Source organism: Sander lucioperca, chromosome 21 (assembly GCF_008315115.2).
Source record: "Sander lucioperca isolate FBNREF2018 chromosome 21, SLUC_FBN_1.2, whole genome shotgun sequence".
NCBI classification, from domain to species: Eukaryota; Metazoa; Chordata; class Actinopteri; order Perciformes; family Percidae; genus Sander; species Sander lucioperca.
Genome location: NC_050193.1, coordinates 6724162 through 6735784, shown reverse-complemented (window position 1 = coordinate 6735784; position 11623 = coordinate 6724162). Strand labels below are relative to the sequence as shown.

The 11623-nt window shown below is 39.2% G+C and overlaps 2 protein-coding genes across 2 annotated transcripts; both read right to left on the bottom strand.

The window, feature by feature from the left end:
• Positions 1-89: 89 nt before the first annotated feature.
• On the bottom strand, positions 90-4099 carry nr5a5 (nuclear receptor subfamily 5, group A, member 5). Its single transcript, XM_031312521.2, has 7 exons — positions 3845-4099; positions 2957-3072; positions 2547-2688; positions 1528-2252; positions 1236-1355; positions 954-1101; positions 90-767 (listed from the first exon to the last, which is right to left on the bottom strand). The coding sequence occupies exons 1-7, from the start codon at positions 3942-3944 to the stop codon at positions 520-522; spliced, it is 1599 nt and encodes a 532-aa protein (XP_031168381.1). The 5' UTR covers positions 3945-4099; the 3' UTR covers positions 90-519.
• A 1507-nt stretch (positions 4100-5606) lies between these two features.
• On the bottom strand, positions 5607-9970 carry soul5 (heme-binding protein soul5). Its single transcript, XM_031312557.2, has 8 exons — positions 9898-9970; positions 7767-7875; positions 7538-7597; positions 7143-7224; positions 6927-7047; positions 6332-6471; positions 6032-6195; positions 5607-5942 (listed from the first exon to the last, which is right to left on the bottom strand). The coding sequence occupies exons 1-8, from the start codon at positions 9953-9955 to the stop codon at positions 5852-5854; spliced, it is 825 nt and encodes a 274-aa protein (XP_031168417.2). The 5' UTR covers positions 9956-9970; the 3' UTR covers positions 5607-5851.
• Positions 9971-11623: the final 1653 nt, after the last annotated feature.

Sequence of the window (11623 nt, the reverse complement as noted above, 5' to 3'; positions counted from 1 at the left end):
AACCTATGAGTTAAAGCAAAATCTTGCTGCAGAATACTGAAAAAGTGACACTTATGTTTAACACACGAGTAAATTCAGTTATAGGTTTCGAGTACACATCGGAATATTCCGAAACCAAATTTATTTATTTAATGATGCATTTCTCTTTTGTTTATACACGGTTAAGCACTTCCTGCCTAATAAAAACATGGTAGTGCTTGGATCCAAAATCTATCCAACAATACTGACAGAAACAAATATTTACTGGGCTGTTTGGCTGTGGTAATACTGTTAATGATGGGCACTTGGGTGAAGTATGACACTGGTGTACTAAATATTTCCCTTCACTACTAATCCTGGATCACATATTTTTCATGTCACTGTTACATAAAGCATGCCTTTATACTATTTGCAACAATTATTAAAAGTAAAAAGCATAATTGGGTCTTAAAGGCCAAAAAGGAGGTACAAAAATTCACAGAAGAAAACTCAGGCGTTGCCACTCTTGTCACCAGGGCTTGAAGATACAGCAGCATTTTCTCAGCTGTGCTTGGTGTGCAGCATCTCGGTGAGTAGAGAGTTGCAGGGCAAATCTCCCAGAAGATGGCGCTGGTACAAATACTCCTCAACCTGCAAGCTAATGCTGCGTACTTCAGGAAGCCGGAGCAGCAGCTGGCCAAACTTGTCTGAGTGTCTTGGATGACTCTGTTGGGTGTGCTCCATCAGGGCCCTGTTCACCCTCTCTTGTGTCTGCTCCACCTGCCTGCAGCTCTGCACTGACTTCACATCTAGAGAACAGAAAAAAGATAACACACACAATAAATACATGCACATACCATCAACAGCAGATGCATGCAAGACTTTAACATAAATATTACAACTTAAAGGTCACAAAGTTGATCAAAAAGCTACATCTGATTTGTCTCTTCTATAAAGGGTCTAATCTTACTAGACTTTCAAAAGGAAAAGCTCACCAGGGTTGAAAAGCACCAAGTATTTGAGACAGACAAACTCATGTCTGTCCAACTGGAATGCCTTCAGTTTGGACACCAGATCCTGGGTCCTTGATACCAGGCTACTCAGCGTCACTCCTGCCTGAGAGATGATGATCGACACCTCAATCTGCATCAGAATGAGAGAAAGGTGGTGATCACAATTCTTTCTGTGCAATCCAAAACGACACATAATGTTCTATTCAACGACATTTTGATGATCATAATAATTCTGCATTCTGTGCTGTTAATGTTAAACCCTACCTGTTGTCCAGTAACCAGATATATGCAGCCCTCTTTACTGTAGGTCACCTGTCTACAGAGGTGATCCAGGACCAGCAGCTCACTCCAACAGCTCTGCAGGAGCACCATCTGGTCCTCCACCTGTGGGAAGCATAAACAATTTATCGTATGTAGTTGCAAATTAAAGGCTACGATCTTTCATCTAGTAAGCACCCAACATATAGCAAAGAGTAAATGCCATAAGTCTGCATAAACAGGTAATTTCTACTACTGCGAAAGGGTTATGTAACTCTATAATTTTATGATTTATCACCTTGAGCTCCTTGAAAAGTGGACTGTTCCTAGCCCACTCCACAAGCCCAAACAGAGTCTGGTCAGCCATTTTGCACATGATGCTGAATGTATTTAGGCGGTCATGTTTGCCTCGATTGGCCTGTTCTCTTTGCAGACTGGCGAGGACCTTGGCACACAGCTGGCTCTCATCCTGATCCCCCTCCAGAAGTTGGCTTAGGAAGTTGGGTGTAAGAGTGGGAGCCTCGGAAAGAGGGGTAGTTGAGCTTGGTGTTGAGCAGAGGGATGATGCTGGTGTGCTTTTAGGTGTGAATGAATTGTTCGGAGTTGGGTGCATGTAGTTTGTGGAAGGCGGGCTGTAGTTTAAAGGCATTACTCCTTTCTCCTGGAGGTATCCAGGGAAGGTGCGATCGTACAGTCCAGGGTAGGGCAGCGATAGAGGGGTGAGCACCCTGTCTGCGTTCATAGTGCAGTCCAGAGACATGGGCGCAGCCAACTGCCCCATACCAGAGGAATACATGTGGGACTGCTGAAAAGCATCAGAAGACAATGGAGCACTTGTGTGACTGCTCATTAGGTGAGGGTCATTTGGAGCTGTGGGCCGGTGTATTTGAGTTGTTTCCATCTTAATCCTGTAGGGAGCAGCATTTGCCTGGTGATACACCTTTTGCTGTTTTCTCTGCCTGTCCCGCCGGTACAGAGGTCCAAATTTATTCCTTCCACCTCTCATGCGATCTGCCCTTACCGCTGTGAACAGAACATGAAACAAATGATCAAGGTTTCACGACAAGATTTCAGACATTGCCAGAGACAATTTAGTTTGTAAAACTGTTAATATGCCCACTACGTTTATTTAGGGCTCAGATACAAAGTCATCTATTATAATCTGGGTCATTACAGCACTGGTTTATGACTTAGATAAGTTATATGGGAGAAAAGAACATGCATGTCCCAATGAAGCAGAAGACAAGTACAAGGTCATGAGGGTGCATGTGTGTATGTTTCTGTGTGGGGGGTGGGGGCTATTTACTGTAGGCCTACCTTCTCTCTTCATGCCCACTGCCAAACACTTTTGGAAGCGGCAGGAAGGACAACGTTTCCTCTGCAAAAGGTTCATGGGGCAGCTCTGTTGTGCTGCACAGGTGTAACGCTTGTTATTCTGCACAGAGCGTTTAAAGAAGCCCTGCAGACAGAGAGAGAGAGAGAGAGAGAGAGAGAGAGAGAGAGAGAGAGAGAGAGAGAGAGAGAGAGAGAGAGAGAGAGAGAGAGACTGTAATCCTGTTGCTTCATTCTCTGCACATCACAAGACAATCCTAAGTGACAATATAAAAGTATGCATCATGAATCATAGTAGTTGAATATGGCTATTTGGTCTGTACTACAAGACCAAAGTATGGTGCTGTTAGAGGATACATGCTTTTCCATGGACTGTCCAAACCCCTGTCCCTTACCTTGCAGCTTTCACAAGTGAGCAGTCCATAGTGGTATCCTGATACTTTGTCTTCACAGATGGGACAGCTCTCCTCTGACTCTGGTCTGCTGTCTGGCTCTGTCTTAAATTCCTGAGCTGGAGAATGACACTGAATTAACACTGAATGTCAAATGTACCGTATGATACAAACATTGAATACTGAAGGCAGCCAATGTGGCACAAGGTTGGATGGATGGATGGAAAATTTATTGAACAACAGCAACAATCAACACAACGTGTTCAAAAGGATAGAAAAAACACAAAAAAGCCCAAAGGCTTGTTTCCATTGTGGCACAAGGTAAGAAATAAAGTGCTGGTTGTTCATTTGGAATTGTTAAGCTCCTGAAAACACATACATGCTTCAGAGAGCAAATCCTGCTCCAATCTTCTTTCCTTTTCCTGTTTTCTCTTCTCTTTTTCTTCTTTACTTTTAGTAAAATACAGAGATGCCAAAGGTGAGTGGACTTTCAGCAGAAATGCTGTCAGATTTGAGTTATAATATTGCTGCTGACATAAGTGTGTCATCTAATGAGGTTTAATAGCAGTGCAGGACGACCCCTCTGTTACCAACACTACCTTATCACTCAGCTTGATTTGCTTGGCTGTGACCACAGATATGACCCTTACATAAGTCCTAGAGATCACTGGTTATGACACAACTGTGAACCACGTTTAAGCCTTTACTACTGTAAATGTGGATTTTCACATGGACGTGATCAATATAATTTCTGGACCACTTCATGATATACATTTTCAGACACAGTTATATACCAACTTTAAAACAAGACATTTAAACATATTTACGTTTTTCTGAGACCTGCCTAGGAGGGCACTATCAATCTCAACCTCAACAATCACAATAACTCACATGTTAATGATCCTTCCAAAGTTAACAGATCCTCTGGGTAGTTGCCATGGTGATGGACAAGTGGCTGTGGCTGCTGTGGGTGATAATCAGTTAGGTCCATTCTGGCTGATGGGATATGAGCTTCAGAGTCAGTCCAGCTCGATCTTCATCGTTGCAGAGATCAGGAGACCAGACCGACACCGCAGGAGGGCCACAGAAAGGCCGTTTGGCAGACTTAACAGCCCAGGTGGACTGATGGTTGTTTGAGGCCCATAAGTGGACTTTGATCTGTAGTCCGTGTCATAAAACCTCTCCTGACTGGCACTCCTACCCAGTCAGTAAGTCAGCCAGCCAGCCAAACAGCCCCTCCACAGTCAGATATCCACCTGCTGGAATGTTACTGTAGTGGAATCACTCCAGTATCATTGAGCCATCCTAGAGCTTAGCTGATAAGAGTCTACTGAAGAGTGTAATTAATCACAGTCAAAACTACAGCCATTTAGATTTCATGTTAATTCCTGCATTATCATTATGTATTGTATTGCAATTTGTGCAGTGGTAGTAAGTACACAGGAGGTTTACTACGTAAAAGTACCAGTAAAACAATGTAAAAATACATTATGAGTAAAAGTGCTTAATTAAAAATCTTACTTGAGTAATAGTACAGAAGTATATTCAGCTAAATGTAATTAAAGTATTAAATGTGAAAGAACCTGTGCAGCAAAAAACTGGCCCCTTTAATATGTTGTAGTACTGCATATGACATTATTAGATTGTTAATACTCTTGCATCAATGTGTAGCATTTTATTGTTGTAGCTGGTCGAGGTAGAGCTAGTTTTAACTACTTTGTATACAGAACACGTACAAATATACAGTATATACAGTCTAGTGGTTCCCAGCCGAGGGGCCCGGCCCCTCCAAAGGTTCACAGGATAAATCTGAGGCAACAAGACCAAATTAGGTTCAGCTACAAATGTGTAGTCTTTTATTTTATTTTACTTTTCTCTAATATTTGCTTTTTTGGGGTGAAACATTTTATGATTTTACTTCTTTGGGCCTTGAACAGTAAAAAAAATTAAACCAGATGAAAAACTGCAGTCAATTACAGTTCTTAAGTAAATGCACTTAGGTACTTTCCATCACAGAATTTAAGTTAAACTAATAAATTTAATATTGTATTCAAGGAAAGAACAATACAATCTGAAAACGTAGCTTTACTCAGTATAATAAAATTAGCCAATTGGGGAAATCAGAGACTGTGTCAGTGATTATATTTTTCCACATCCCAGTGCTTCAGTGCTTGGGCTGATAAGGTGCCATTCAACAGCCAAAATGGTACAGTGACATTAAAGCAATAGGGCAGGTCAAGGGTGGATGTTTATGACTCCTGCACATTAGCTTGTAAATGGAATATGACATTCGTCAATAAAATAGCCCCTATGCTATTTTCACCAGACTGGCTTCCAAAACCTGACACTGTCTCCCTTCTCTCAGAGGGTAAATCTTCAACATATTCAACAATCCTTATCATATGTCACTGAAAAGCTTGAAGTGCAAGGCAGTGTGTGTAATCCTGGCAGTAATGGTATTCTTGAATTTAGTAGTGCCATCTGGTGGTATTGTAGAATTGTAGAAATTGTAGAAAAAGATATTGTAGAAACACCAAACTGGAGTGAGACTGGGTTGTCTTTTGCAGGCTTCATCTAAACCAGCTGCTTTTGACACATTTTAGGATAGGTCCAACGACAAGGCCTTTTATTAGTTAAGAACCACCAATAGAAATCGCTGCAAAAGGGTAAGTTTATTGAATAGAAACAGAAAACAACCTAACAAGCAAGTGTAAAACCATCTTCACAAGTGCTACATGGTGTACACAATTAATTCAGATGTATCAGCATTTTTAAATTCTGTGCTCTCGCTGGCAGGTTATTTATTTGACACACTATGACCTGAAGCAATGTCCAGAGACATTATCTCTTCATATACAATGTCTGCTGTAAGCTGTCATTGCACAGGGCTCATAATATTCAAGACTCCAATTCCTCACTGCTGGGACACACCGGGTCATCCCCAACGACAAACCACACCTCATTGTGCCTGTTAAACATGGTCATTGGACTGCAAGAAACAAAAGCACACACATTAATTTATTACACAATATAAAATGTGTTTTGTGATTCTTCGTGAGAAGACGATGATTTGTTTACCTGTTATAGCCAACAGCATAGTGGAAGCCTTTGTTGTACTCTGCACCGACTAAGTCAAGGGCGGAGGACAGACTGCTTGCTTTGTTTTTGTCAGACATGCTCGTCATCCATCCTCCATAGGTCTGTACATACACCTTCATATCTGCCATCCGGTGGATGTACACCTGCAATTCAGCAAAGCTATATTATCTGCCAGAGCTGAAGGTAGACTTCACAGAAGTAAAAAAAAAAACATGATCTTGGCATTAACCAAAAGAAGGTTTGATGTGTTTTCTGCCATGTTTTGTCAAATAACCTTACCTTATTATCATTAGGTTTGGGGGGATTTGTCTGATCTTCAGATGGCAGCAAGAAACTCAACGTGTAGGTACCCATTTGCCAAAATGACTTGTCCTCAGAAATTTTCACAAGAACAGGAGCTGTCATTTTAATTTTCTTTCCTGAATGTAAACATTATGAAAATACAAAGAGTTTTTTTTTTTATAGTTTTCTTTTTCTTTTTCCTGTTAAGAAATGTCACAAATAGGAAATGCACAACAAGCACAACAATGTTCTGGCTTGAATATCCAATACAACTGCCAAACCATTTCTGCTCTCTGATCACAACTAAATACAGTAATTACATGTGTATTGTCGGGTTTTAATTTTAGCTGTACCAGATATTTAAACAGAGGCTGAAAAAAATGGTTTTAAAATACTATGTTCCTTGCAAACTGACAAACTGAATCAATTACAAAAAGTTTTAAACATTATACTCATGCATTGTAATGTTGCGCCACTGTGCACATATAGTGTGCTGTTGATGGTTGTGTGGCTCTCTTAAAAAAGACATTTTGATCTAAATTAAACTACATGTTTCAATAAATGTTAAATAATACATAAATAAATAATGCACCATTCTCGTTGGCACCAGCGATGTAGTTAAAGAGTCGTTTGAATGCTCTCATTGCTGCAATCTCCATGAATAAGGATGTCTCGTCAGTTGAAACCCATTTCACAGAGTCATAGTGACGGACCTGAGGGACATGATTAAACACGAAGGAGTGGGCTTTATGAAGGTTTCTTGCACTTCAAATGTGAAAAGGTTCCTCTCTTGCTCAGACACACTTACCTCATATTTGTCAGTCTCACAAATCCGATCAAACAGCAGGCACTGTTCTGTCTCAGTACAGAACTGCAACTGAGATGAGTTTCTGTGTAATTATAAAGGAAACTATTAAAAAAGGCACAAATAAAGACATATGTATGAGGTATACAACATTATAGCAATAATCGTCTTTGCCAGGATCTGGGTACAAATTATTAATATCTTCAAATTCCTTAAGAATCCCATTCATGAGCTGATATAGTAATAATAATAATAATTTAATTTTAACTTGGAAGTAACAGTGCTTCCAGTTTTCTACTGACCAACACTTGGTCAACAGAAAAGGTTTTTTGGTTCAACTCAATTTTGGTCAAACGCAGCAATCTATTAAAAATGGGGATTAAATTCAGGTTTCTTACCCAACTCTGGCCTCAGCTGTTAACACCAACAGAAAGCCAACAAGCCCTGAAAGATAAATCCTGAAACACACATATAGAGTAGAGTGTGACGTTGTGACTTAACAAGCCATTTTTGCTCATCCAGTAAAAAAAGAAGTTTTCACACAGCACTTAAGCTTAGTTCATGCACCAAGAAATGTATATTCAATGATTTACATCTAAGACAATCTGGACAGTAAAAAGTACTTACATCGTGGCAGAGTGTTGGGTTCCGTGCTTTCGAAAATCAGATCTTTGCAGTCTGGTCCAAAGCAACAATTTATTCCAGCTCTGCTTATAAAAGGAAAACTGGCCACTCCCTGAACCCACAACACAAACCAGACAATGGAGTATCACAGAAACAAGAAACTGGGAAGTATTATGAAACAAACAGACAGACACGTTTGACTGTATGTGTTATTGACATATTTTGTAACCTTAAATACACAAACAAATAAGCAATGTTCAATGCTCAGTCTTGGTTGAGACAGACAGAGAAGTGTAATCTGGCAGGTTGCAGTATGATGTAGGTTCTCTGTTCATGCCTAAAAGTCCAATCTCTCAAGTCACATATGATAAATTTAAAACAGTGAAGTCTTGTTATTGACAAATTTCCTTTATAAAGAATAGGTAAAATGCATGAATAAACTTTGACCATTGAGGTCATAATTAGTGGTGGTGTTGTACTGACAGTATTCGATTGAGAGATGTTTCAGATATGCTTCCGTCCTGATGTATTGTAAATGTGTGAAAATGTTTTTGTTGACACTGTCAACAAAAACTGAACTATTACTGAACTATTACTATACTTTGTAAAGGTAAAATGTATGGCAGAGTTGATGCATTGGATTGCATTAGATGGTACAGGTGTACTAAATAAAGTGGCCACCGAAAGTACAGTATCAGATAGAATTGTCAGTCAAGGAGCAAAATACTTCCCATGTTCCCATGCGTTATTATTTTTTCCACCACATTGTACAGTATGTCCTGTTGACCACCCTGGCTCTCGTATACACAGACAAAAACAGGTTCCGAGAGAAATGATGGACTTGCTATGTAAGATTCATGTCACAAGAGAAGTTCTATTGTACCTTTTGTTAGCACAGTTCACATGATACCTGTTTTGTACCTGCAGTATACCAAATCCCTGGAGTTTGTTCCCATTCAAAAAATGCATTCAACCATAGACATAAGGTTCACACCCATATGAACAATAGATGAAAAAGAGTTGGTGCACAATCAGGCTACAAAGAAAAAAAACTTTTTACAATTATAGTAAACATGGTTACACAAATATGTAATTAGATTTTGTTAAAGGTGTGAGAGTATGCATTTTAAATGATCACCATAACTGTAAGAAGAGATGTTAAAAACAAACTAAAAAATATCAATCATGCTAAAAAATTTTGGAACATTTTCTTATTAATTAATTATGTTAATAATGTTTTGTTATATTCCATACCCTTAGTCCAGACCAACTCGTAACTTCGGAAGATGCCTTATATTTTTGTGCTTTGCTTGTTAAAAAACAATTTTGACACTGATGTTTGTTGTTAAGTGGTGTGTATGAACATGTATGGAGACTATTATTCCTTTATTAAACATAAATCAGATGAAATTCTTGTGTTAAAAATCATAGACTTGAAATAAAGGTAGACTCACATGAATAGCTCAAGGTCTAATATTTGACCTCCTGTCCACTGTATTAATAACTCAATAACGCATTCATTCATACATTCAAATTAAGTTCATTTGTTTAAGATAACTTGCTTTGATTAACATCAAGGTTTTACACAGTTAATAATGGTATGAGCAAATTATATTTAAAACAGACCTAAACTTCCTAATTTTAATACAGTTTTAGTGCATTGCAAATAACGGCAGCCAACTTGAGTCAAACCTTCTGATATCAGCCTTCTAATGTTACACAGTTATTGTGTTTGAAATTCTACCATATCAGCGCATACTGCTGCACCTAGCATATAACATTACCATTAACCACTGCCTGATGTAAATAATAATGAAAATACCTGGTGGTAATAAACAAGAACATCTTTTAAGCTCCATAAAGACTAAATTATCACGTTTTTGTAAATAAACACTGAGGGGTAACCTGAGTATATAGAGTTAAAGGATTGTCCTCTAGTCCATTATGTGAATAATATCACTGTATTGTTGTTACAGGTCTTTCCAAAGTTCATGGGAACAACGTTTAGCCAACATTAACTGCAGAGGGTTAGATGTGCTTGCAATTCGTGTCGATGATATTAGTTGGCTATGATATTAATTCTGTCAACCATAATAATTATTTCAAATGTGTTTATGTGAATGGTGCGACAAACCTGTATAGCAGCAGTGGTTCTTGGTGAAGTTATGCAAAACTCTGGTTCTAGAATGCATCAGCAAAATGCAACGTGAACAAAAGCATGTGTGCGTTGAAATTGTGTAACCTAGGCCTACTTTATGGAGGGGGGCAGACGGGCAGTTTCCCTTTACCTCTGACGTTTGAGCTTAGATAGGCTAAACATGTAGCTGTATTAAAGCCCCACCAATGCAAACTGCACACATTTATCTTAATGCTAGTTCAAACAGCTGATGTGGCCTCTTTTTGTTATTTTATTTTGACAGTTTTTACCGGAAATATCAGCATGGTATTGTGTCCGTCTTGAAGCTAGCTGGACCTAATAGTGTACTCCAGTGGTCACAGCGAGGAACTGCAACATTAAAGACAATTTTCCGTCAAATAAATCTGTTAACAGTGTTGGGAGTAGCCTAACACGTTACAAAAGTACCGCAATTACAGTAATGTACACCTTTTTGCTGTAATGCGGTAATTGAACACATTACTAATAACATTTCGGTAATATTATACCCGTTTCAATCTCAGTAACGCAAGTTACAATGCATTTAACCTGAAAGTATGAGGTGTTTTTTTTTTTTTTTAAGAATTCGCGATCACCGCAAAACATTTCGGCACAGAAAAAAAAGTCCGCAAGTAAAAGAGTAACGTTTACTGGAATTCGATGGTTGAGATGACTGCAGAATCTGATTCTACATTTGTGAGAGGGTAATTCGTAGGCCTAGATGGAATTTTACGCTGCGTTTGCCCGTCACTGTTCCCGTGGTCAGAGCCAGTACGGACAACATCTCCCAACAGGTACATCAGCGCCCCTGTTTGGGAATTATTGTCTGGCTTGCTACACGTAAATATTGAGAACCAGTGGCAGCAAAAACTGTCCTAGTGTCAGATACTGTCCTGTGACACCCACTGTCCTGTGACACCCAGACACTGTCCTGTGATTCCATAACTGTCCCGGGACAGTCAGACACTGTCCTGTACACTGTCCTGTGACTCCCAGACACTGTCCTGTGACTCCATGACTGTCCCGGGACAGTCAGACACTGTCCTGTACACTGTCCTGTGACTCCCATGACGAGTCACAGGACAGTGTACAGGACAGTGTCTGACTGTCCCGGGACACTCCTCAGGACACTACTAACAGGACAGGACAGGACAGTTTTTGCTGCCACTGCTGCTGGAGATATTAGCATTACATTTATCAGCGGTGGAAATTCTATACCGTACTTTCAATTCAATTCAATTTTATTTATAGTATCAAATCATAACAAGAGTTATATCGAGACACTTTACAGATAAACTCCCCAGAGCTAGGTTAATAACAAGCATTTCTGGATCTCCTCACTCCCTAACTATAAGCTTTATCAAAAAGGAGGGTTTTCAGTTTATTCATAAATGTGGTGACATTGTAGTGTAAAGCATTACAATTCAGAGACAGTAATATTGTAATATAACTAATTACTCTCAAATGACAGTAACTAGTAATTTATAATGTATTACATTTTAGAAGTAACTTGCCCAACACTGATCGTTAATGATATTAATATTATTGTGTGAATGCTGATTCAGCAGCATTCACGGTATTGTTATCCGATTCTTCAGTATGATTTTCAGTCGCCTACTACTTCTGCATACTTTCAGCTACAAAAACCATTAAAATATCAAAATGTTCAGCTCTTTAAGGACATTTGTGCTTGTATTCCGCTTTT